This window comes from Desmodus rotundus, chromosome 8 (assembly GCF_022682495.2).
Source record: "Desmodus rotundus isolate HL8 chromosome 8, HLdesRot8A.1, whole genome shotgun sequence".
Taxonomy (NCBI): domain Eukaryota; kingdom Metazoa; phylum Chordata; class Mammalia; order Chiroptera; family Phyllostomidae; genus Desmodus; species Desmodus rotundus.
The window spans coordinates 18,670,690-18,697,119 of NC_071394.1; the positions used below are offsets into that span (position 1 = coordinate 18,670,690).

Genomic DNA, 26,430 nt, shown 5'->3' on the forward strand with positions numbered 1-26,430 from the left:
AGTCAATGACGAACTAAAGTGATTTAAGTGCTTTGAAGTTGGTAAGAATAGCCTTTAGATTCCCTGAACTGAGATACTTTATTATTATCAGGAAGTGGCTTTGTTTTTGTTGTTGTTGTTTGCCTATGTTTTCTAATTGACTCCCACCTGGTCCAATTAAGTTGTTTTGGACAATGGAATAAGTTTATACACTGGGGAACTATAGCGTCGTCATTAGTTCTCAATTTTGAAGTTGTTACATTGTGGTTTACTTTGACCTGTTGTGAAATTTCAAGAAATATGTCATTAGTAATAATTGAGATACCTACTTCTGTGCATTATTTATTTATTTATTTTAATTAAACTAGAAGGTACTTAGTATTTTCCCTAAAAATAACCTTAGTCTCACGTTCTTGTATTCCAGCATGTTCTCTTGAGAGAGAAATAGTGTAGAGCTAAATTTGTTGAGTATTATCTTGCATAAAACCCCAGGATACCCATGACCAGAAGTCTGATAATCACTGGGTTGGAGGATTATACTCCATAATAAAAATTCATAGATTTTCAACCTATTGCCTTAGTCCATTTAGGCTGCTATACCAGAATACCACAGACTGGGTAGTTTATAAACAATAGAAACTGATTTCTCACAATGTGGAGGCTGGATCAAGGTGCCAGCATGTGACTTTCTGGTGGGAGTTCTCTTTCTGGTTCATAGCTGGCACCTTCTCCCTGTGTCCTCACATGGTTCCCTCTGGAACCCCTTTAAAAAGAGTGCAAATCCTGTTTAAGAGGGCTCTGGCCTGCTGACCTAATCATCTCCCAAAGGAGCCAACTCCTGACACCAGAATCTTTGAATCTGGAGGGAGCGTGTTCAGACCAGGAGACCTGTGAAGGCCAGGGAACTCCTTGTTTGCATCCACAGACATTAACCGTAGGTCCCTCAGCTATCTTCCCAATTTAGACTTGGGCACTGAGATAGCAATGTATAAATGGTTTGCCGTAAATACATAAACACAATTCAAAGAAAAAGTGCCAATAATATGTCAGCTAACATTATATTAGGCCCAAAGAAAAGCAAATATTTTTTATCACAGATGAGGAGTTCCCCATTCTATTAAATGTATTAAGGTATTTAGTAACTTTTAAGGTGAAATATGACTACGAACTGATAAGTTTTGGTTTCTTTGTTTTTAAGTGCCTGTATTTGCTACATCTCAGAAGTACGTATAATTTAAGTACTGATTGCAGGTGGTCTTTTATGCCAGCTCTGTGAAATGGTCAACTCTGGGAGTCTTATCTCAAGGTATATTTACCAGCAGTATAAATTTTCCATATTTTTAATTAAATGGTTGTACATAATCTGAAGCTTTTAAATGTCAGTGTTTTCATCAGGATTTAAAACACTTTTCACTTACTATTGCAAACATGTCCTTCCTTACTTTGCCTGGGAGGTTATAGACTTCCTTCTCAGCATATCCCTAAATGTTGACTGTAGTCTCATTTGTCTGAAATGCTTGAAGGTGAGATAGAGTTTAACTCACAAGGTCCTTTCTAGATGCATGATTCTATATTTCACAACCTTTGAAAGCCCGTTGCCAAGGTAATGAGATTCCCAAGAGGCTTCTTAACATTAAGAATCAGCAAAACTGCAAGTTTTACAGATCACTTTCTTTTAACCTACACAGTTTCTGTGTGAAGTATTTGAATTACAGTGTCAACTGTTGTCAAGCCAGAGACTGATCAATGGCAATTTCTGTGTCACTTTAAGGCCAGATGTTAGTCTTTGCCTGGAAATCTGATTGAATTTAAAATTAGAGTTTATTACTTTAGGCATCAAGGATCAAAGTTACTTGATCACTAGAGGAAAAAAAAAAAGGATGTTGAAAGAGTCCTGTTGTCCAAATTTCAGCCATTGTCATTTAAACCTACATTTCTACTTTTGTTCTCAACTTACTGCAGGAGAGCCTTCTGGAGTGTTGTGCTTATATTTGCTCTAATCTCCCATCCTCACGTACTTTAGCGCCTCTTCCCCAGCTTCGGGTTTCTTTGCCTCCACAGCAGGGAAGAAAAAGAGCAGAACCAGGTGCTATCCCGTGGGCGCCCAACCTCTGACTCTGCGAATGGATACTCACTTCGTTCCTCCCAAATTTAGTTCTGAATGGTACATAATATTTAGCTGATTCCCGGAAGGGGTAACATTTGTTAAAGGAATCCCAACCTTATTTTATGTTCTAAAAAACAAAATATGGTAAGAAAATGAAATCAAGTATTAGTAGGATGCTAGAGATTTCGCTGGCAAATTATACTGTAGTCAAGAAGGACACTGCCACTATTAAACACTGGGTGTGTGTGGACAGAGCCTGAGGAAATTAACAAGGGCTGTACAGTTTCCCCGACTGGTGACACTGGGGAGCCCTCCTCACCTTCAGGAACGGGAACATTCCTCTCGGAGGACAGCTGTATGGAAAGAGCAGCCTGAAATGAGCTTGGCTTTTGGTAAAGGGCCGGGTCCAACCTATGGTGACCAGGTAGAGAAGAAACTGGAGAAAAATACCCCTACAGTACTTTTCTCCTGACCTCCTGCCAGGGCCACCTGTTTCCTGACCACCTGATGCCTGCACAGGAAGTGTGGTAGCAGAGGAGCACGGCCTGGGCCCGTGTGGGTCAGCCTCTACTCCCATGCTTGGGGTGGGAGTAGAGCAGGGCAGAAAAATGTGGAGAATCCTTCTTGTGGGGTTAATAGAAAATATCTGCCACTCAAATCCTACAATAATAATACAGCTCTAACATTTAAATTATTTGTGAGACGTAACTGTGTCATTTTATGTTTTTTAATCAATGTAGTTCTGTATAACTGCATGAATTTTTTATGGTTGATATTGTTTATTAATAGAACCACATGGTTTTATATGCTAATTATTTATTGCTTTCCTTCCTTTTTTTATATTCCACAACTATTACTGAATATTAGGCTCTGAAAGAGCATGTAGTGCTTAAGAACTCATATTCTGGAACCATATCATCTGGGTGCAAATCCAGTTTTGCCGCTTAAAATTTATGAGACTTTAGACAAGTTATCTCCTTGGGTCCTCATAGGGCCATGTCAGGATTTAATGTAATAAGCGCTTAGAACTTTCCCTGACATACAAATGATACATAAATATTTGTTATCACCATGTGCGTAGACATTTGAAATGCAAAGATCAATAAAAGCTAACGGGGAGTAATTAATAATTATAATAAAATATGTGGACCAATGTAAGTATGCTCTAAGGTTTATAGAATCCCAGAGAAAAAAAGGAAGTAACTGCTTGCAAGCTTAAGGCAAGCATAAAGCTTTTATGGAAGAGGTATAGGTTGACCTTGGGAGATGCATAGAATTTCCTCGGATTTTTAATCATGGGAGAACACCTTCTTTCCAGGCAAAGAACATGTCACGCCTAAGGGCATGTAGGTGTAAAAGGGAACAGCGAGTGTTTCAACATGCCTGACACTTAGGTAGCTTGTAGCAAAGATGATGGGAGACAGGACCTGAGAGACAAGGAAACAATTTGAAGAGAACTGAATAGCTTTTAAATCACTCTGTAGCTGAGCCATACAGAGGTGGAATTAGTGTGTTGAAGTATTCAAGATGAAACTCACTTAAAAATTAACATTGCTATCTTTTCTCTTCCAATACTGGAATCTTCTTTCTTAATTATCCCAGTACCTGGCTCACAGTATTCTCGCTATCATCTCTATTGAGCAGCATGGAATAGTGGAGCAGAGTGTGGTCACTGGAGTCAGGTCGATGTTGAGTAGAATCTCATTTGAGGTATTTCCACATATATGACCTTGGTCAGACTTGCCCAAGCTAATTTTTTCCATCTGTTAAACTAGAAAAACAGTGCCTTGCTCTCAGTGTCCCAATAAGAAATACATGGGGTACCTTCATGAGTTAAAATAGTAATAATAATTAGCAAATCTCCTTCAAATAGTCACTCAGTAATGACAGCTAATATTCTTATGTTCCTGGAAATTGCATCAATGCTTATAATCTTTAGATAGCCCATTCCATTACCTTGCTTACTAGTTTTGTGCCCCTGACATTACTTATCTTATCTTTGATTCCCTAGAAAGCACACACTGAGGCAAAGCTTATGGACTAATATTTTACAGCAGGAAGGAAGAAATGCAATTCCAAGATAGTAAAATGAGTTGAGAGAGAGAGAGAGAGAGGGAGAGAAATAACAAGGAAATAGGAGAATCAAATATAGGGTGCCATGTTACTGAGTGGCCACAGCCTCACGAGAAACACAGCTGTGTAGTGGGTGATGTGGGCCACAGGGACCAGCTGTGCTTCGGGAGCCATGTGTTTTGGGGGAGGAGGTCTTAACAATTTATCTACTGGTTTCCTTCCCATCTCCTGCTACTTGGTGGTCAAAGTTCACCCCTCAGGCATTTAACTCTCTCAACTGCATAGCGGCTCCTTAGGAAAGCTGTTGAGGAAAATCATGCTTCTGGCGATTCTGTGGGGTCAGATATGGTTACTGGAGCTGCTACAGTTTTTGCCACAATGGACAAGATAAAAGTGCCTATACCAATGGTCACTCCATGGCCAAAACTTGCAGGGGCTGGAGACAACTTGTAGTGTTAGGAGAGAAGCCAAAAGAAGTAGTCATGGTTGTCACTTGTACCACATTTCATTCATTAGATGCCAGTTACTAATGCTGACCAATAATCAAAGAGAGGAGAATTTAACTCCACCCCTGAATAGGAGGAACAGTAAAGAATTTGTAGACATGTTTTAAAACCACCACAGAACCAGCTGGGAGCAAGATACAAATATATTGCTTCATTACTCCCAAATACTTTTTGAATTTCACCAAAATAAAGACTCTCACATAACAACCATCTAAATTAAAAAATCAATATTGATATAACACTACCAAATAATTCACAGATCCCATTCAAATTTCTCTATCCAAATATGTCTCTTTTTCCTTCCTTGTCAGGATGCAACCCACGTAACTTCATTTCATTTACTTGTCATGTCGCCTTTATTTCCTTCAATTTGGATGTGTTTCTCAGTTCTCCTTGCCCGTCACCGTCCTGACAGCTTTACAAGTACAAGCCTTTCCTCCGCAGCCTTCCAGCTAACCCAAATCAAGCCATGGAGCGAGGAAGGACAGAGAAGGAAGAATGCTTCATATCTTTTCTCACACTGCTTTTCTTCTTCCTCCTTGGATACCTTTTCTTCCTTACTTTTCCCCAGTTCGCTCAGATAGATAACTCAGAGATATCTCAAAGTCACCAGTTCTGTGAAACCTTGACTTATTTGCTACCTTCCACATCTAAGAGGTCTTTGCTGTGGCTTCTTTGTGCTCTCACTTAAGGATGGAGGCTACATCTTATTTGTTTTTATATTCTTAGTGCTTAGTATTGTTTTTGATACATTGTAGAAACTAAATAAATGTTTTATAAATGGATAATTAATGAATGAAAATTCCTCCACAGGAGCTTGGTGCAGAAGACTTTGGAACCAGACAGACCTAGACTGTGTTATTCACAAATTGTGTGAAATTGGACAAGTTAGTGTCTTAGTCTCTTTGGGCTGTTGTCACAAAAATACCGTAGACCACGTGGCTTATAACCAGCGAACATTGCAGTTTAGAGACTAGAAAGTCCAATATCAAGGCACAGAATGATTCCGGGTCTGGAGAGAGTTCATTTCCTGGTTCAGAGATGGCTATCTTCTCCCTGTGTCCTCACACTGTGGAAGAGACAAGGGGACTTAAGTCCTGTTTTGCAAGGGCATTAATCCCATTCACGAGGGCTCTGCCCTCATTACCTAATAACTTCCCGAAGCGTCACCTCCAAATACCATCACATTCACATTGGGGGTTAAGCCTCATGAAATGAATTGGGGAAGCATATGAATTGAGGGATAGACACAAATATTCCGTCTCTAAAATTACTTCTCTATCAGTTTTCTCCTCTGTAAATGTAGATGACAATAGTTCCTTCATAGGCTAAATGACAATTAAATTACATAGTAAACATTTTAAAATGTTTTTATAGTATCAGGGCAGTGTCAATGCTCAATAAGTGATAGTTGTCATTATCTATAATTGTTCTTTGTACACATCTCTAGTATAGCGCTCATCTGTTGCACATGAGTTATTTGTTCAGATATTAGGCTTGCCTCCTGGATAGGAAAATAAGTGTGAAAGGCAGTTATATACAATAGGTATATGTTTATTTTACTTACTGCATATTGTTGCTTTTCTGTCTGAGAGGGTATTGCAGCTTCAAAATTATACCTTTATTTGCAAACATTTCCTTCATTTTAAGGTATGTTGAATTGAAAGAGCAACATTAAAAATATGGTTTTTAAGTGATAAACACTCTCGATCCTAATCCAACAATGATGGGAAACATTTAAAAATAATATACAGATCTTTAAGAATAAGAAGAGAAAATCCCAGCTGTTATAAGGCTGTAGGGCATCCCTAAAATAAATACGTATAAATGAACATATAAAGTTATAAATAGGATCTAGAGGTAAGCTGAGAATTTCATAAATCAATGCCTCCAAAATAAAGACATTTTCAGGTGAAGAAATATCCACTCTTTCATTCTTTCAAGAGGAGAAGCAATTTCAATAAGTAATAAAATTGTGGAGTCTAGTAACAATATCATTCCACCATCACCTAGCACTTTAATCCCAGTATTCCCTGCTCAACACCCTCCCCACAGCACCTGTAACCTTCTAGAACAAGATGTTTTTTGTTGTTGTTTGTTATTTGTAGACGTATGGAATTCACACTACCAGAGAGCAGAAACCGTTGTTCATTCATTGATTTATCCCACATACCTAGAACATAATCTGGCAATCATAGGTGTTCAAATAAAGAGTTACTGAATAAATTAAATGGCTGAATGATGCTGTAAACTAAATGAAATTGATTCAACTACAAAGAGATGTGTTAAAATTCCTACCTCAATAGGAAAATAATTTTAGAGGAGATAGAAATGGTAGTCAGATATGTACCTCAAAATTATACCACATTGAGCCAGCTTTTTTTGGGGGGGGCAAGTTCTAACACCCAAGGATCCAAATTTTCTTGTTATAAAACCTAGCTTGAAGACTAGTGAAAGTTAGAAAATCACTCATCTTGTCCCTTGATATTAAATCTGAATAAGACCAGTGCAAACACAGAATGTATAGACCAATGTTACTGCAACATAAACAAAAATGAAATACCGGTAGCTTTGGTGCCCTCAGTTTTCCAAAATGAGAGAAATACCCTTATTGTTCCCTACAGATCAGTTCATCAGATCAGGTTCAAAAAAGTAGCAAAGGGAAAAAAGTAACATTGGATAACATTTTTATATTTTGCTCTGAAATATCTCAACTGTAGAGAGTATTCATGTAGTAACTAAACTGGATGTGTGGATCCCAAATGCCTGAAAACCTTGGGAACTGACTTTAACCTATTTTTACAGAAATTGAAAAAGAAAGCTGTGGCGATCCTGGTACACCTCTATATGGAATTCGAGAAGGCGATGGATTTTCTAATCGTGATGTTTTAAGGTTCGAATGCCAGTTTGGGTTTGAATTAATTGGAGAAAAATCCATTGTTTGTCAAGAGAATAACCAATGGTCTGCAAACATACCCATCTGTATCTGTGAGTACCAAATGCTTTGCTTCCAGAGAGCATATGTTACCCTGTCCTTGCATATAATTGCTTTTGTAATTAATTGCAAAGAGCTGGAACCGTGTAATTATTTTTGAATGAGTAGCACTTTGTGATACTATCTTTAACAAGTGTGCTTATGCCAAATTATAAATTTTATTACAGATTTAAATAAAGTTAACATAGTTCACTTGTTAATTGCAAACTATATATTACATGTGTTCTCGTAACACTTTATTGGTGGCATTTTATACTTTATAGATAGCATACTTTTATGGAAATTATACATCTGAGCTAATTCTAATAGACTCATTTATTTCAATAAGATAGTATATGCTTATGTGCAATCAAAAACACTTAAAATATTTAAAACATATTCTATGCATGATGCTTTAACTTAGTTTTGCTTGCAGTTGCTCACTCTAATGCATACTTAAATGCCATTTATTTATATTGCACAGAGTAAAATTCATCAGTGTTTATGAAATACACTGTACTTGTATTAAAAATGTATTTCTTCAAATACATTTTATTTTAACTGCAACAAAATATAATTTATGTTATATACTGAGGCACATTTAGTTTTAATTAAATACAACTTTCACTACCAATAAATACAACTTGCCAGGTATGATTGCAATATTGAAAAATTTGAATTTTTGTTTTGAATATTCACAAGTGAAAACGTATAAGTCAAAAATCATGAGTGTAAAACTAATTTTCTGGTTTTTAAATATAAGAATTTCCATCTATATCCAACTTGCAATCATAATGCTTTTCATTTGTGAAATCATATATTTCCTGCAAAGACAGTAGCACAAACCTCACTTCGATATTTTCCTGGTTTTAAAAAATACTGACATTTTTCAAGACCTACATTTTATCTGAATTACACTACATGCTGCAAAATACATTTTCCACTATTGAAAATGTATTTTGCTGGTGGCAGGTGGAGATGCTGACCGGCTAGTTTCCTTGTTTTCCCACTGTCAGCCATCCATGGTGGCTGTTACGCAAGCTAAGTCATCTCCTCGTCCGGGTTATGGGCCATCGGAGCATCCATGACCATGGCGGGAATGAAACTCGTCAACCCACTGCTCTTATTCCCACTTCTGTGAATGGTCACACAGTGTATTTCGTCTTCAATTATTTCATGAGCGTTATTACTTTCTATGAAATCTCTAAATATTTCTCTACCAGTATTTTTAAGCACAGGAACAAAAACTTTGTGCCTGTAATGAAAACCTAAGTGTCTAAATAAATTGCTGCTATTGCTCCAGTTATACTTTTGTGCACATTTAGACATATAGTCATCCAAAATATTACTTGTTTTTTCTAATACAGAAAAATGGTAATTTTTATTTTCTGTCTTATATGATAATTTAAATTGTTATTATTTTTTCAAACTGTAATTGATTATCTAACTGTAGAATATGGCAAGATAAGGTGAAGTATGACTTTTGAACATTTATTGTATTTTATAATCTTATTTTTAACAGTTCCTTGCCTCTCTAACTTTACTGCACCGATGGGAACCGTCCTTTCTCCTGACTATCCAGAAGGGTACGGAAATAACTTAAACTGCATCTGGACAATAATCTCCGATCCCGGGAGTCGCATACACCTTTCGTTTAATGACTTTGACCTGGAATCTCAGTTTGACTTCCTCGCTGTTAAAGATGGGGACTCTCCAGACTCCCCGATTCTTGGAACCTTCACTGGGGCTGAAGTGCCTTCCCATCTGACTAGTAATAGTCATATACTGCGGTTGGAATTTCAAGCTGACCACTCAATGTCAGGACGTGGCTTTAACATAACTTATAACAGTAAGTGTATTTTTTCCACTTAACATGTTTCTACAAAGTAGAACTAGAAAGGAATTCTGGAAAGTAGCTCTCTTGTTCCATAGAGAAGGAAACTGGAACAAGTAATACACATAATTGTGCCAGGGATTGTCACTTGGTCCTTGATTGCCAACCATATTTTACTCCCTATTGCATCATTTCTCTTTGTTTGTGAGAGGCCTGATATTAAGGATGTATATTTAAGATAGCATTATTATATCAGCCAATATATTAGCTTATTTTATTAAATCTTGTAAGCATAACCTGGAACCTACTATATAGTACATGCTTTGCTCTGCCTTTATGCAAAGATAAAAGGGAGATAGAACTTTCCTTCAAGATATTCATAAACCAAGAGGAGACTGTAACAAATAATAACAGCACAGAGTTATAATTCCAAAGACAAATCCATAAGGCTAAGGAAGTATCACAAAGAAGGAATTTATTAATTTAAGGACAGTAGGCCACTGAGCTGATTTAGCGAAGCTACCAAGAGGGGAGAATCCCTTAGCAATTAAGAAGATCAGCTCCAAAGCCAAACTATGCAGCTTCAGGTTTGGCTTTGCTACATTTTTTAGGTTAAATGACATAGCCTCAGTGTCCTCATCAGTAAAACCATACTGGGTTTCTGTACTGAGTAAAATAGGTGATGCATATAAATAATTTAGCATAGAGTATATGGTACCTAATAAATGCTCAGAAGACATCAGCTATTATTGTTTAGTTGGCTTTTGGACTATTACCTTGACGTTTGATAGTATATTATTGTGCTTGTTATATTGCTCTAGATTTGAGATGTCTTTGATGTTACTTAGCTATTGTCTATCACTCATATACTGGTATTTCAAAAGAATGAATATGATTTTTTCTGAAAAAATGGCATCAATATTACCAAAATATAATTTACATAAAGAAAAAATAATCTTAGTAAGTTAATATGCTTAGATACTAATGCTTCTGTTTGTAAAGGTTTTACCTGCAGCCATAGATTAGTAGTGATTTTTATTGTTTTTCCTTGAAACTTCCACAATGTTGGATATTGACCAACTTGACAAGTTAATATTTGCGTCATATAACAATAGGATTTAGTTTTCTACTCTTTAAAAGAGAATTGCACCCCTCCCACATCTCTGTCTGTTCAATGCTGAGCTTTAGCAATTAGTAATAAAACACAGTTATTGTCTTTTCAAAGTATCACTAGTGGTGAATACTGTCACTAATGTGTCAACATGTAATTGCTCATCATTAAAGCTAAATTGTCTGTGACATGTCATAGAGACCTGCTGTTTAAAATGGTTGCTTTATCTGAAAGTTCTTTTTGAAACACTTTATATATATAAAGATATATGCATATATGCACATATCTATTTCCAATATTTATTTTGTATTAAATGCATAATTTTGACTTTAATGTTTTGCTACCTTTGGGTATTATGGAAATATGCCTCCTTGTTCCTTGTTTCATTGATCTAGTAGTTACTTAAGCTTAGTTCATCATATGTAAATTCCTATATTTAATGCTTACTAGTGAAATTCTTATTTTTATTATTTTTTTGCTGAAAAAATCTATCAGGAATTTTGTATAGGAGCAACTAGGCTTAATCACAGTTGGATTTAAGAACAGAAAACAATGGTTAGCTATGTGTACTTACAAATTCATTTTATATATTTTAGAATTCATTTTAATATATTTTATACTGTTTAACTTAAAAATATTTAGACCTTGACTGTAAATCAACATCAAATCCTTATAAAAAAAAAAGTTGAGAAAAGAAAAAAAAGAGAATCAATAATGTAATTATATAATTTATGGACACTATCAAAGTGAGGATTAGTGAGAATATTTAAAATACTTGCATGTACTTATTCAGTATGAATATAATAATGTTCAATTGTAAATCCCTAATAAAATGGTTTACAAATTTAGACTTTGCTGTTTTAAATATTCTTCCATTTATACTATACTAATTTAAAAATTTAAAATACATATTAAGTCATTTTGATGAATAAGGAAAAAATTATAGGGCTCATGGAGTCTATAGTCTCTGAAAAATTCAGAAAAACGCAACACCACTCCTCTTCTGCTCTTGCGGGGACTGTGCTAAGATACACACCGTGGGAGACAAAAGGCTCTGCACTCAAGAACTCACATTCCCATGGGAAACATGAGACAAATAGCCCAAGATACAATACGTTGTTAAGAAAAAATGAAAAGCCAGACCAGGAGATACATTTCAATCCATCTCTATGCTCTGAGGGAAGCTATTTAACTTTTTTCTGTATCTCACAAAGTGATGATACTTTGCTCATCAGGCTGTTCTAAATGTTAAACCAGATAATAGCATTTCTAAAGCTTCTATCACAGTGCCTACAACCTAGTAATTGCAAAAGAGTTATCTCTCTTCCCTTTCCTAGCTGGCAGAAAGTAGGTGACATATGGAAAATTATAAAGAAATAGTAAGACCTTCATGCTAGATGGAAACACTTTACTTTAATTCCCAAAATGAGACCAGTTCTTTATTCCAAACAGTGCATCATAAGACAAGTTTGCAATGGTGTATGTTAACCTGCTCTGTATTCACATTAATTGGAATTCTGACTAACTTTTACTGAAAATTTTTGCATAGACTAAGCCTAATACTGTCCAGAAATAAGCAGAAAAAGTTCTATTTAGATATTTTGTAAAATTCACATTCTAAAACAATCACACCAATTACACATCGTGGCAAATAGGTATGGGCAGAAGAGAGCCTCCATTTTTTTTTTAAATAAAGACTTTTCTAGAAATAAACATAACTCTTTTAAAAAATCTTGTTTTCTCAAATACACAAGTGCTTCTCTCACACTGTTTGCACGTTTTTCTTTTCCCTCCTCAAGCATTTGGACACAATGAGTGTCCTGACCCGGGCACACCAATCAATGCACGGCGGTTCGGGGACAACTTCCAATTAGGAAGCTCGATTTCAGTTATTTGTGAAGAAGGATTTATTAAAACCCAGGGAACAGAAACAATTACATGTATTCTTATGGACGGAAAAGTGATGTGGAGTGGACCAATTCCAAAATGTGGAGGTAAGCAGGAAGGCCAGTGAAAAAACCTAACCCCGTCATCTTTATGCCCCAGAAACCACAGCAGGAAATGCACTGTTCTACCAGAACCATTGTGATCTTTTTCTTGAAATACTAGTTTTATACATTAGACGTATGCTGTTTAAAAAATTACACTTTTAATTTTCCATGTTAAAATAATTTTAGTAACCATTTAGAAGTTTTCTTTAAAAAGAGCTCTTATGAAAAGACATACATTAAAAAATGGCAAATATTGATTGCATGTTCGCATTCTCTTTAGTAAACCTTATAGGTAGAGTTCATTGTGCTTTATAGTTTCTGTTCACATTTTTCTGGCATTTTAACCATTGGTGGTATGAACATTTAATTATCAAAAGTGTGTTCACTATTATTAATTACCATAAATAAATTGTGCTGAAGCAGCCATTATTTAAAATGTATACTTTTTATAGTCACAGTTTGCTATTTAAAAAAAAATTTGATTGCCCTAATAAATGTGGTCAAGAAAATTCAGGACAATATATGTTATGCATAAATGTGTAGTATTCATATATATTCTTTGGAAGTATATAACTTTGAATATATGCATACATATAAATCATAAGTTGTATTGGTAAGAAGGAAGGATGATCATAGTTAAAAATAAAATACAACAGATATATAGTGTATCGGTTTAGAATCTATAGGTCTGCGGGTGGCCACTTTGTTTAGAAAGATCCTGGTGGGAATTAACATTGTGAAATTCTACTGTTTTCCTTCCAATCTTGTACCTAAAGTTACAAATCTATTTTCTTAAGATATTGAAGAGCTTTTACTAAGAAATTGATGAACTACAACTAAGAAACACCCTTTAATAAATCACCGTGTAATGATTAGGTGATCATTTTTTAATGGTTTCTTCTTTTTCTTGCTTTCCACATTTTTATTCTCACCTGTGCCCACACTAAAAATGGAATATTTGTTTTCTCAATTTCTAGCTGATAAATTGAGAACATTTAATATATAATATTCATAAGTACAGAAGACTTAATTGAGCAATACAGACATTGCCTGTAAATGCTGAATTTCATTGAACGAATGTATTCACAATGTTTCATGATGAAGTAACCCAGACCATGCAATTGTTGTTTTCCTATCAGCCCCTTCAGTTACCTCTCTCCATTTCTAATGCCTTTCCCGTTTGTAATATCAGGGGTGCCAAACAAGATGACTTCGCTGTTCGTTTCCAAACCTCCAATGTCCCAGGCGTTACCCCTGATCATGGTTATGACTATGCTATTATGTTTTAAATATATAATGGATTTGCACAGTAAAAAGGGAAAAATGGAAAGTGATGTTTCATTCTTTCCAATATACTTTGCCTCTGAGCTCATTCATTTTTTCCTCACAGTTCCTGCCCCAGAGTTGAGGAATAAGTCAGGAAAGTGTACATTAGTATTTGAAGCAAAAGTAGGAGATGGGAGAAGTGTTTCAGATGGAAGGGATAGCATGGGTTTTGTGTGACTAGAGTGGAGGACAGCAGTTTGACGAATAACCAGTGGGGTCTGGAGCATGACATTCTTTAACAGTGCTAAGCAAATTCACAATTATCCTGTAGCCAGCGGGAAGTGACGTGATCTGAGTCACTCTGTCCTCTGCACTGGGAGTTGTGTGCAGTCCAGATGGATAGACACAGAGGCCACCTCCCGGGAACTATGGAAACTTGTTGGATCCTCACTTGCCTAATTTGAGTGTTGGTTGGGAAGCTACTCGGTGTCTAGCTGCATGGAGAGGTAAAAATAATGAGGTCGATGTCGACAAATCATTTTATGAATTGCTGCTTAATGTGAAAGAGCAATTTCAGTGATATTTTTCACTGTGAAAAATTAATGGCATAGAACTTTAAAAAACGAGAAAAGCAAAATATTCAGAACTCTCATTTGGCACAGGCCAACAGGCCTCCCCACACCAGAGAGAACTTTATGAAAGTTTCCAAAGGAGAAAAATATTTTTGTACTGCACACCTGAGTGAAGTTGTGTGCAGATGGCTCACCCACCAAGTTCTAGATCCAACAACAGGGTGGGGACATCACTCGGGATAAGGTTGGAGCCAGAAAAGGCAGAGTCATAGTGGGCTGGATGCACTCCTACATGGTGCTCGCCTGGTTACCTGCCATGTCCCAGGCCATGTTTTGAGCCAATTTCCACCCAATAAAGGAGACTACTATCAACTCCTATATAACTAAGGGGATTTCACTTCAATTCTAACATAGGTTAATAAGATTTCCTTTAGTTTTGCCTCAATTCTACTTAGGTACAAAACACAAAAGCTTGAGAATAGCTGAGGAAAACTCCTTTTTCCCTGTTTTCTTTTTTTTAATTATTACCCCCACCCACCCTTCACCATTCCTCAAGTGGCCACACAGCCATCCTCACTTCCATAAAGAACTTTCTGGGAGCCCTCTCTGCATGTCTTCTTGGTTCTTCAGGACCCATATTTTGACAGAAAAGTTTTGCTTATTATTTATTATAGTCTATTTTAGAGCATTATCACTGCCTCTCATAATATGCTTACTCTTTTAGCTAAAACTTTTTTATTATCATATTGAATATCTTATAGAGATATAAGATACATACATTGAAATACATACATGTTTATATGTTTTGATTAATGCAAATACATTTCTATTTGCACTTTATTATTTTTAGACAAAATACTCCAAAATCAAATGCATCATTAATAGTTGCTTATGTGTATGGGTTGCTGTGTGTTAAAATTAGAAAGTTATTTGTTTTAATCAGAATTTATAGGTCAAGGGAAGTCAGTATAAAATGTTTTGATAAGAAAATCCACTCAACCCACTCAAAGATTGCCCTTTCCCTCCAGTTCCCCTCTACCTCAATTGTCTAGAAGTTTAGACATTGCCAAATTAGCGACTCACCCTCGTCAACCAATCTTCAACTCTAAAGCTATGGTAAATCTTTGAAAAAAGTGAAAGGAAACTTTATTTGCCCCAGTCCTTGGATAAGAATTGTTCATCAAAAGGGAGAAGTGAGATCATATTTGTTGCAGTTTTAGGGTCCCACAGAGACTCACTTCCGATAGCTTAAATACAATTGAGAAGAACTGACTTATATAATTTATTCACTGACCTGAAGTTCAGCATTGATGTGTAACTAAGGAAAGATTCAGGCTGTCTTTGTGAAAACTTTAATCTATTTCTTTAGAATGGGTCGATCAAATGTCCTCATGAGGAAGAAAGATTCGATGCTTCTAAAGTCTTATTATATTTCGGTGCTGCTAATGGAAAACAAAATACATGAATCACTATATTCAGCATCGACATCATTCACTTTGAATTCCATGGTCACCCTAACTCCACTGAGTGACAATCAGTGACTCCTCTCGTGCTCGGACTGTAGCCTAAATAAAACTGGCTTTCCCTCCAGCCGGTCTCTGCATGGTGTCTCCTTCAAAGACACATCCTAAAGCAGTGAAGAATGGCATAGATGGTTATCACAGATACACCTGCTGTAGGGATTCTCATGAGGTACCCCCCAGAACGTTTCCTAAAAATCTTCTCCACCACAGTGTCTCACTCATAGCAGCTGCATAAATACTCTCCCTTTCTTGCCCGGTGGTCCCTTCATGAACCTCCTCCATTGCATTCATTTAGTTTTTTCTGTTCCACACAGCCCTTGTGCCCTGCCATGCACCTGTGAGCCTCCTCACTAAATTCAGCCCTTTGAAGAGTGAGGTTTTCTCATGAGAATCTTCTGCCTTGGACTTCCTTCTTTCCATACCCTTTTTCTTTCTCAAAATATGGACAGAATTACTTTGCAGCCCCTGAGGGCACTGCCAGCCTCACCCAGCTTGTGTTTTTGTAAGTCCCTTCCACCAGCCTAGGTTCTAGGAAATTTGGAAATGTGGAAAAGGAGCATGGTTTAACTGCATTTAAATTTACTTCTCTTTTTACCTGTATATGTGTGTGTGCCTATATCTCCTGAAATGTGAGTAAAATGGTGCTTTCACTTTGCTCTTTTTGTCAAGGGAGTACTGGGCAACTAGATTTCCTTTACTGCACTTAGCAATGCAAACTGAGCCACACCTGACCCTCAAATCCTGGAATCTTTTTCTCACTGAGAAAAATCCCAGATGCCTTCTAGTCACGGGAAGTTTCCTTGTGACCAGCACTGCTATATAGAAGGCAAATTTTTAGGTGAAACATGTGACCCAGTCCTGAGTGGTTTCCTTACTGGGCTTTGGGAAACACAATTTTCTGTCACCTGTATTTTGCCTGGCCGAGGGCCAATCCTAAAGGCTGAAACACGCCTGCCTTATCATCCAACCGCAAATGATCATTGCTAGGCCTTGTTTTGTCATTGTCTCTTTTTACCATTTGTAGATTAAAATCTATGTTGTTTGAGGCCTTCTTTCTTAACTATAGCCACAGCTGAATCACTGTCCTCCACTCTGAATTGCTTCACCAGATTGATGGTGTGGGGCTGGAGTCTGGTTATTTTGGTGAATTTGCTGGAAGTCCACTCTGCCATGAACTTCTTACAGGTGTTTCTGATCCTTGCATCAGTTCATACACCTACCCAGAACATTCTGTTCCAACACTAGGTCTCCACCCAAATTTATTGAATATTTATTTTTTCCAACGTGGTAAAGCTGAGTTTCATTAGATAGAGGTTTGGATGGCTCTGAGTCCAAAAGTAACACCAGATACCCAGGGCTGTAGAGTAGCAGTCATGACCACACAGGCCTACATTAGCAGGTCAGTAGCAGAAATGAATTAGATGGGCTGAGCAAAACAGACCACCCTCCTAAGTGTGAGGTGTGATGTCTCACTTTGCATAGACACATGGTTACAGATAGACATTTCTCTATTTAACAGTAACAATAATTAATAATATAAAAATAATGCCATTGACAAGAGACAATAGTGTTCCTGTTAGCACATATAGTCCCTCCATGCACAGGAGGAAAGGGCATCTCATAAGAGGGAAATGGTTCGAATTACTGATTGTGAAGGTCACTTTCATGGGAAATCCAGCAGCAGTGACCAATCCCTTGGGAAGTGTGATACCCAAAGGAGTAGATAAGAGGCCATCCACTCTTTCCCTTTAGAGAAGACATCTCAATATTCCAAAAACTTGGTTGTCCTTTGCACTTACATAAAAAAACATTTTCCAGATAGTTATTTCATGAAAAAGTGTGAAGTCTCTCCTCTTTGTGAATTTGTGTAATGCTGCTCAAGTCTGACCCTCCAGCTCCTAGAGTCTGGCTAGCCCACTTCATCCTTAACTCTGCATTCTCCCCCGATATCATTTCAGTCTCCAAGTAAGTTTCTGCAGTGTCCTTTTGGGTTTGCATTTATATTCTGCTCCTGTCTGCTCCTTTCTTTCCACCACTTGGCAATACATTTTTTTCCCAATAATATAGCTGCTAATGTGGCTCAATTGACTAGCATGATTTGATTCAGGCAGACTCAGAAATTAGTTATTCAAGAAGCATTCATAAATAATGGAGATTTTTACTTTGTTTTTCCTTAGAGTTCAGATGGAAAAAGTTTTGTATAGTGCATTAAACAGAAAGTTTCCCAGATATCTTCCTAAGCCATCTCTTCCCCCTTCTTCTGACCAAGATAGCTGTTAGTGTAAAAATTATCTTCCTCCTCCTCATCATCTTTCTCTCTTATGCTTGCACACATAATTCTATTATTGCGAAGCTAGTCTTCTCTCTCTTCTTCTTTTCCCTTTCTCTGCTCCATGTTCTTATTCACGTTTATTCAGACCCTCTCCTCCATCCTGAATCTACCGAATCCACTGACCTCTGCTCCCAGGAAAGATTAGTTCATCTCATTTTAATAGTTTGCAATTAAGTTTCTGTCTTCTTGGAAGCTTGGTGAATACAATCTTCTACCTCATTATATGGAATTATACACTCCTTAAAAAAAAGGAGAGATCAAGTTTTTGACATATCTTTTCAAGCTACCCTCTAAGCTGCATTTCTACATTATAAATAGCTGCTTCTGTATTTGCCAGTAAAAAATCAACCACTGAATCCCAAAAGAACTTTAAAGAGATACTACGCCATGAGGCTCAGATTAAAACATGAAAGGTTTCTTCTTCCTAGGTGTGATTTAAAAAGCAAGACTGTTGGACACACATTAAATCTTCTATCTCTGTTTCAGTCACAAAAGGAACTATTCCTATGTATGAGGATTTATTATTTATTGGTGAATGCCATTTTTTAAAGTGCTACTACTAAACTGCACTCATATAGACTGGAAGATGAAAAGGATTTATTTGCAGAACACAAATGAGAGTTGGGTTAAAATGCATCTATCATTTTGTTGTAAAATCTGAAATGCCTGCCATTTACCTTTTTTAAATGAAATGTCTCTTGATAGCTTTAAGTTATAACGTTATTCAACTGTTCACAGAAAAATTTTAAACAGGTCCAGAAAATTAAACTTTCTTTCATTTCACTTTATTAAGTATACTACCCAGGCTCATTTATCCTCTCTTCCTGGTTTCTTCTCATCTCTGCGACCTCTGTTGTTCTGAATTCCAGAGCCAGATCCTAGATGTTTTTTCTTCTCTATTTCCACTTTCTTCATTGGTAATTTTCATCCAGGCTTCAACTTTAATTACCAGCCATGTGCCGATGTCTCTCAAATGTGTATCTCCAGCCTAGTTCTCTGCCCTGAAGTCTAGACTCATATACTCAGCTGCCTACTCAATATGCCACTTACATGTTTAATAAGCCCCTCAGACTTAACTTGTCAGAAACCAATCTGATCTCCACTAGTCGCTCCAAACAGGCCACTGTCACAGGCTTTCTCCATCATCATTAATAGCACTCCATTTTCCAGTCATTCAGCCCAACACTCCCGAAGTAATTCCTGACTCCTTTCTTTTTTATCACATCCATACACGATCTATTAGAAAAATCCATTAGCTCTATCTCTGGAATAGATTGAAAGCCCATCTGCTTTTATACTTCCTCCATTGCTGACGTCCTGGTGCCAGCAGTCTCTAGTCTAGATTTCTGCAGTGGCTTTCTGACTGGTCTCCCTGCTTCTGCCCTTGCTGCTCTTCAGTTCTATAGAAATGGCTTGTTGTTCAGTTTACCTGGGCCCACAGATTAGTTTCTTCTTAGCCACCTCTTCTCTGGGACTCAGAGACTCTGATGCATATTTACTATTCATGTCTCTCCTTTTTACTTGGTTCTTTGTCTTTCATCCTTTCTGAACTATATCCAGTGCTGTCCTCTTTGATCTAAAGCAATCCCCTCAACAAAACTGGAAATGGAATATTGGCCTTCTGAATTACATGGCCATGTACTTGAATATAATTAGGACATAATACATTCACTGGTCTGCTTTATAGATATAGAGGATTACATTTAATGAAATACATCGGAAGAGTTGGGTGAATGCTATTGGCTCAAAGCTGTTGATTTAATTAAGATGCTGAGTTAACACTAATTAAAGGAAAGTTGTCCCTTCCTTGTAGAGACATAATGTTTGTATATTGTTATACTGTAATGTCCCTGACAAGAAACATAATGGGAGCAAAGTGCATAACAAGGTGTTGAGGCAAACTTTCCAGTTGCTTTTGAATTGACAACTTAGACCTCCTCCAAAAATTTGAGGTCCAGATACCCCTTGCGTGTCTATTAAGTGGGTCCTAACTGACTCAACTCTCTAAATCATAACCTCAGACATCTGATTCCTAATTTATATAAGCAGCAAGAGTAACTGAGATTCAGATCTATATTATTATGTATGTGCACATTTACTATGCATGTACGCATGTATGTATGTATCCATCTGTAATTGTTGAAGTCAAAAGCTCTTCAGGTTGTGATTTACCTCCCAACAGGAAGGAGGATGCTATTCTCCTTCTCTTCATGCCAAGTTGAGGAGAAAGGCTCTAAAAGAGCCCCTCATGGAGAATGGAGTTGCCTGGGAGAAAATGAAACTAGAATCCATACATGGGTATCTGATTATACAGTGTACTTGCTGACCTGCTTCTATGCCCATTGAGCAAGTGAAAGAAAATTGATGAAAGCTGGCAGATTGAAGAGAGGGAAAGCTGTCTAGCTTAAACAATTTGGCCAGTCAGTGATGTGAGTTTCCTATGCATGAAAAGATTACCAAAGACGGTGGCCTGGGCTTGGCCCCCAACCCGACAGCCACAGACCTGCAGTGTCCTGCCAAGGGTGGAGCAGAGAGGTGACTAGAAATGGTTGAACTTCTCCTATATGAGAACAACCCTTTTCTACATCTGACAAATGGAAGACATCAGAGACCAGTCATGGTTAGTAAGGGAAACAACAACTAGGGAATATTTACAGCACAGTCTTCCACATCCCAGCCCTAATACACCGCAGGGAAAATGACCTAAAAATCAGGAGAAGGGATAAGATGAGAATAAGGAGGCTATGTGTTTTCTACTCCAAGTGCTGAAATGAGTGGATGAGTGAATCAGCTAGTGCTGGTCCTCCAACAACATCCATCTGTCCATCCTCCAAGTCTCTCTGGCTATTACTCACAGATGCATTTGTGTGGGTGGGTGGAGGGAATAAGGTAAGAATTTTCAGTTGGACTGGACCAAAATTTTTAATACACAAAGTAATGAGAAAATTAGAGGGTCTACCCAACATTTTTTTAAAAAGAGATTTGTCAGGGAATGTTCAAAGACAGTAATCAGGGGGAAAGAAAAGAAACTAATATCTGTTTTTGTTCCACCAATTTCAGAATATTCCATAAAATGCTCACTTGAGCAAGAACTTCCCTGCCCTTGGCAGAGAACTCTCTGCATAACTATGGTTTATGCTCCTTTCTGCTCCCTAATGTGATATCTGCTAGAATTCCTTGAGCGAATAGGAAGGGACTGAAGTCCCTGCAGGACTGTTTGAGGGATGTCTGGACTTGCATTCCTGATGAACTTTCCCTTTGAGTATAAGGGGTTTTCTCTTGAATCTCAATTAGCCTCAAAGGAAAGAAAATGTTTCTCATTCACAGATATTGCATTCTCTTCAGAGAGCATTCCTTTGAGGGAGCAGTTAGAGTAACAATCTGACGTTACTTAGTAACAATAAATTCTGATCAGAATGTATTTATAGTTCTCATAGAGAGAATATGTGTTCACACGTTTACATATTTATATTATTTATACCTATTTATATATAGGTATACATACTTATACCTAACAATAATGCCCTCTTTTAGTTACATATCTAGGTAGTATTAAATCCCAGGTCTTCTAGAGGACGAATGTAGGGGAAACTCATTTAGTAGCAATCTGCAGGGTTTTGCTGCTGATCTCCTTGGAGCTGGGGATGGGCGAAGGCAGGAAGAGTTTGTGGAAATGGAAAGAGGTGCAGAGCTGTGATTGCTTCTCTGCCATCCTGGACCTTTAATGACTGTGTTTCTGGTTTCCTCTTTTTATTCTAAATACAGACCCAATTTGTTTCCCACACTTTCTTTCTTTTTTTTAAGAAGTTCTTTTATTGTTGTTAAGTACAGTTGTCTCCATTTCCCCCCACCACTCCCCCCTGCCCCACCAATCCCCACCTCACACCCACAATCCTCCCCCAACCATTTGTCCTTTATACATATGCCTTGACCCTTGACCACTCTTCCTCTTTTTTCCCCTGTTATCCAACTCCCTCTCCCCTCTGGTTACTGTCAGTTTGTTCTCTATTTAAATGTCTCTGGTTATATTTTGCTTGCTTTTTTTTTGTTTTCTTGATTAGGTTCTACTTATAGGTGAGATCATATGGTATTTGTCTTTCAACACCTGGCTTATTTCACTTAGCATAATGCTCTCCAGTTCTATCCATACTGTCACTAAGGGTAGGAGCTCCTTTTTCTTCCTGCTGTGAGTATTCCACTGTGTAAATGTACTGTAGTTTTTGATCCATTCATTTACTGAAGGGCACTTAGGCTGTGTCCGACACTTGGTTATTGTAAATTGTGCTGCTATGAACATTGAGGTGCATAGGTTCTTTTGAATTGATGTTTCAGCTTTCTTAGGATATAATCCCAGCAGTGGAATTGCCAGGTCAAAAGTCAGTTCCATTTTTAGTTTTTTAAGGAAATTCCATACTGTTTTCCACAGCAGCTGCACCAGTCTGCATTCCCACCGATAGTGTGCTAGGGTTCCCTTTTCTCCACATTCTGTCCAGCACTTGTCTGTTGATTTGTTTATGATGGCCATTCTGACCAGGGTGAAGTGGTATCTCATTATGGTTTTAATTTTCATCTCTCTGATGGCTAGTGATGCTGAGCATCCTTTCATATGTCTCTGGGCCCTCTGTATGCCCTCCTTGGAGAAGTGTCTGTTCAGTTCCTTTGCCCATTTTTAAATTGGAATGTTTGTCTTCCTGGTGTGGAGTCATTTGTCTACTTTATATATGCTGGAGATCAAATCCTTGTCCGAGATATCATTGGCAAATATATTTTCCCATACGGTTGGTTCCTTTTTCATTTTGTTGATGTTTTCTTTAGCTGTGCAGATGCTTTTTAATTTGATGAGGGCCCATTTGTTTATTCTCTCCTTTATGTCCCTTATTCTAAGGGACATATCAGTGAAAATATTGCTGCAGGGAACATCTGAAATTTTCCTGCCTATGTTCTCCTCTAGGACTTTTATGGTGTTACAATTTATACTTAAGTCTTTTATTCTTCTTTCTTTCTTTGAAACATCATCCAGTGTGTTGAGATTAGAGACAGTTGGTGATTAATTACCATACCTATAACCATAAAACAAGTTTTAAAAAAGTAAGGAAATGGAACCATCATTGTTGATAATCCATAATGTGGCATCTAGATTTCATGATGCACAGCTCCACAGAAAGGCTATCTGAGATCAAATGTTAGAATGCTCACTTCTAAAATTCATGTATAGCAAAACCCCTGGCATCAAAACCCAGCTCTTGCAGTGCCCAGCTCCCTCCCGAGCAACTAAATGCCACTTCTCAGATGCCAGAGCTCTTATGCTGTGGAACACTAGAATTCCTTAGCGTTTTTATTCAAGAGAATTTTATCTGAATATAGTCTGTAGCACTTCTGACTCTTTCATACAGGTCTTACAACACCTGGGTATTTTGAGTTTGTCCATTCTACTTAAAGTGGAACAAAAATGAATCAGCACTCCAATACGAATTATTTATAACTGACTTTCTTCAGGCCTTAGACAAACGACTAGATGAATAAACTATGTCTACTTTATATCTATCATTCATGCTCTGTTTTCATTGCTAATAAATAAAGGGGGGATTAGAGGTAAAAATCTTCATTTCACTAATAGATCCAAGTCACCTCTTTACCCCAGAAACCTAATAGAATATTTAAGAGCATCTGGGAGCTACAAGACAGCCAAATCCTCTTAGATTTTGTCAGTGTGGACTGTGGGACAACAGCAATAAAATGACCTAAGTTATTTGGGTAGGGTGAGGATCTTGTTAACAATTTAGATTTCTGGGCCCCACCTTATACAAGGAGGGTACCCCCCCCACAAGGAATTATCTTCTGGAGGGTGGGTCCCTTGTAGTACAAGCTTCCCCTGCTAGGTGAGTGTTCTAGGAACCCATCTGTATCAGTGTGCTAGCTGGTGATGCTGTGAGAGACTGTCTTTAGCTTCAGTGAAGTTTTTGAAGACTCTCTCAATGAGTGTGCCCATTTCATGATGGGTGATTTATGAGCACACCTGCCCACACCGTTGCACTGCATGTTGAGTGGTTTTTGACCAAAACAGCATGGTCCTCATGCCCCACCCTTCCTATTCACCGAGCCTTACCCCAAGGGACTTTTTTTGTTTACTTGGATGAGAAAAGTCCTCAAAGATAAAAGCTTTGCTGGTGTTGAAGAGGTAAAACAAAAAATAGCAGAAGCACTAAAAGGCATCAAAATCTATGAGTTCAAAAACTGTCTTGAGCAGTGGAAAAAATAATCTAGGTAACTGTATTGCATCAAATGGAGAGTACTTTGAAGGTGACTGAAGTTTAAACTTGTAAGAGTAAATACACAATTTTTTGTAATTAAATTCCATTTTTTGGGTCTCTCCTCATTTATACTAGAAATACCTTATGGAAATCAGCCTTTTAACAAGTCCCCTAGATACCCACCAAGGTCTGAAGGTCTTCAAAAGCAATAACCACTGCATAAAACCAAAATGTTCTCTCCTCAGTCCTCCACTATCAGCATCAGAAACAAAAAGTATGTGACTCCCTCTCATATACATTAGTACTTCTTACTCCCTATTATTGCTCTTTCTGTCTCCCACACCCAATCTTCTTGTTTCTGATCAAGCATGCTAGTTACATTGCACGTTAGCTGTGCCTGTCTTTCTTGTAGATTTGTGTCTCTTGAGGACAGATAAAATGTCATACAGATTTTTTTCAATTTTAGCCCTTAGCATAGTATCTTATACATATACAGAAACTAACTGGATGCTTTTTGAATTAATGAATACATGATATTGACTGTCAACTCTAATTGAAATAAATAAATACATTAATAATTAATAATGGGTAAGCACTTAAAACGGGGTGATTGGAATCACAGATTTATATTAAAATCTTTGGGGAGAATACTCTTTCTCCCTTACCATCCTTCTCTGTCTTCACTAAACCTAAAGAGGATGAGATATGCTTAGATGGATGTCGGTCTTGGAAAATTAATCCAGTACGCCTATCATAAAGGTAGTTCTTAACCTAGAACTTAAAGATTTGAATTCGAATCTCACCTCTGCCACTGCCTAGATCTGTGTTTCTCACCAATCATATGGTCATATGTTTCATGATTTTCTTCCTCATCTGCAAAACTGTCATGGGAAAGAAACCAGCATTTTTGTGCTACAAGATTATTAAAAGAATCAAGTTGAGTAATGCATATAAAAGCATATGCTAAACTGGAAAGTATTATGACTATCTTTATTAGTATAACAGAAACGGCTAGCTGTTCACCTTTAAGCTGTCCTACCCTATGTATAGAATTGTAGAAGGGGAATAGCTAACCAGCTGAGGGACTTCATTTCATAACCTCTTTTGCAGTCAGGTAAGTTATGTGAGTAAGCAGAAGTAATAACAATACCTTCCAGGCCCTGGTCCGTAAGAGGCGTACACAGTGTGGTCCTCCATGCTCTGCTTCCTTTCCTTCCAGCTGAAATGGAAATGACGGTCGAGGTAATCTAGGAAGTTAGGTGTTGGGAATGGCCAAGGCTTTGCCATCCTGCGTCTTGAGAGAGAAGGAGGAAGAAGGTTGGTCTGCCAGTAGGTCTACCTCACTGTACTGTTACAAGAATGTGTCAAAGATAAATTTCACCAAAGCTAAACAGGCAAAGGACACTTAATCCAAGACGATTGCAATAGGGAAGAGAGACTGAACTGAACTGCATTGAGGGAAGCTTTTTAACTGCTGTGATCTTGTGGGACAATACTCATTTCCTCTAGTGGAGGAAATTAGGTGAGGGTTTTAGAGTCTTGAAGAAACCTGTTTAAAGTTTAGTCAAGCTAAAGGCCATTTTGGTCAAATGAGAATTAAACATAATGTTAAGCTATGAAAATCTAGGCATTTATTTTATCAGCTAATATTATAATAATTCACACAGTTAGGAGAAAAGAAGGCCCAATAGAAATAACCCATATGCACCTTCACCCTAGTTTACTGATAATATTGGTCAATATCTATTTATTTTATTACATTGAAATATTTTTCAAAGGGTTGCATCTTAAACCATCTTTTATTTTTTCTTCTAAGTATTCATATTCATGTTCTACCTACATTGAAACTTTAAGATCAATCTCTGTTGAAAATGACTCAATATAGCCAAGAGATCCAGATTCTATTTTTTG

The 26,430-nt window shown here is 37.3% G+C and overlaps 1 protein-coding gene across 2 annotated transcripts in view; it reads left to right on the plus strand.

Annotated features, from left to right (window-relative positions):
* Nucleotides 1–26,430, plus strand: part of CSMD3 (CUB and Sushi multiple domains 3) — an 885,055-nt gene that overhangs the window by 508,575 nt on the left and 350,050 nt on the right. For both annotated transcript variants that reach the window (XM_024572155.3, XM_045181698.2), the window contains 3 exons: nt 7,471–7,653; nt 9,162–9,488; nt 12,384–12,578. In XM_024572155.3, coding sequence (XP_024427923.2) covers nt 7,471–7,653; nt 9,162–9,488; nt 12,384–12,578 — 705 coding nt within the window. The remainder of the gene's footprint in view (nt 1–7,470; nt 7,654–9,161; nt 9,489–12,383; nt 12,579–26,430) is intronic.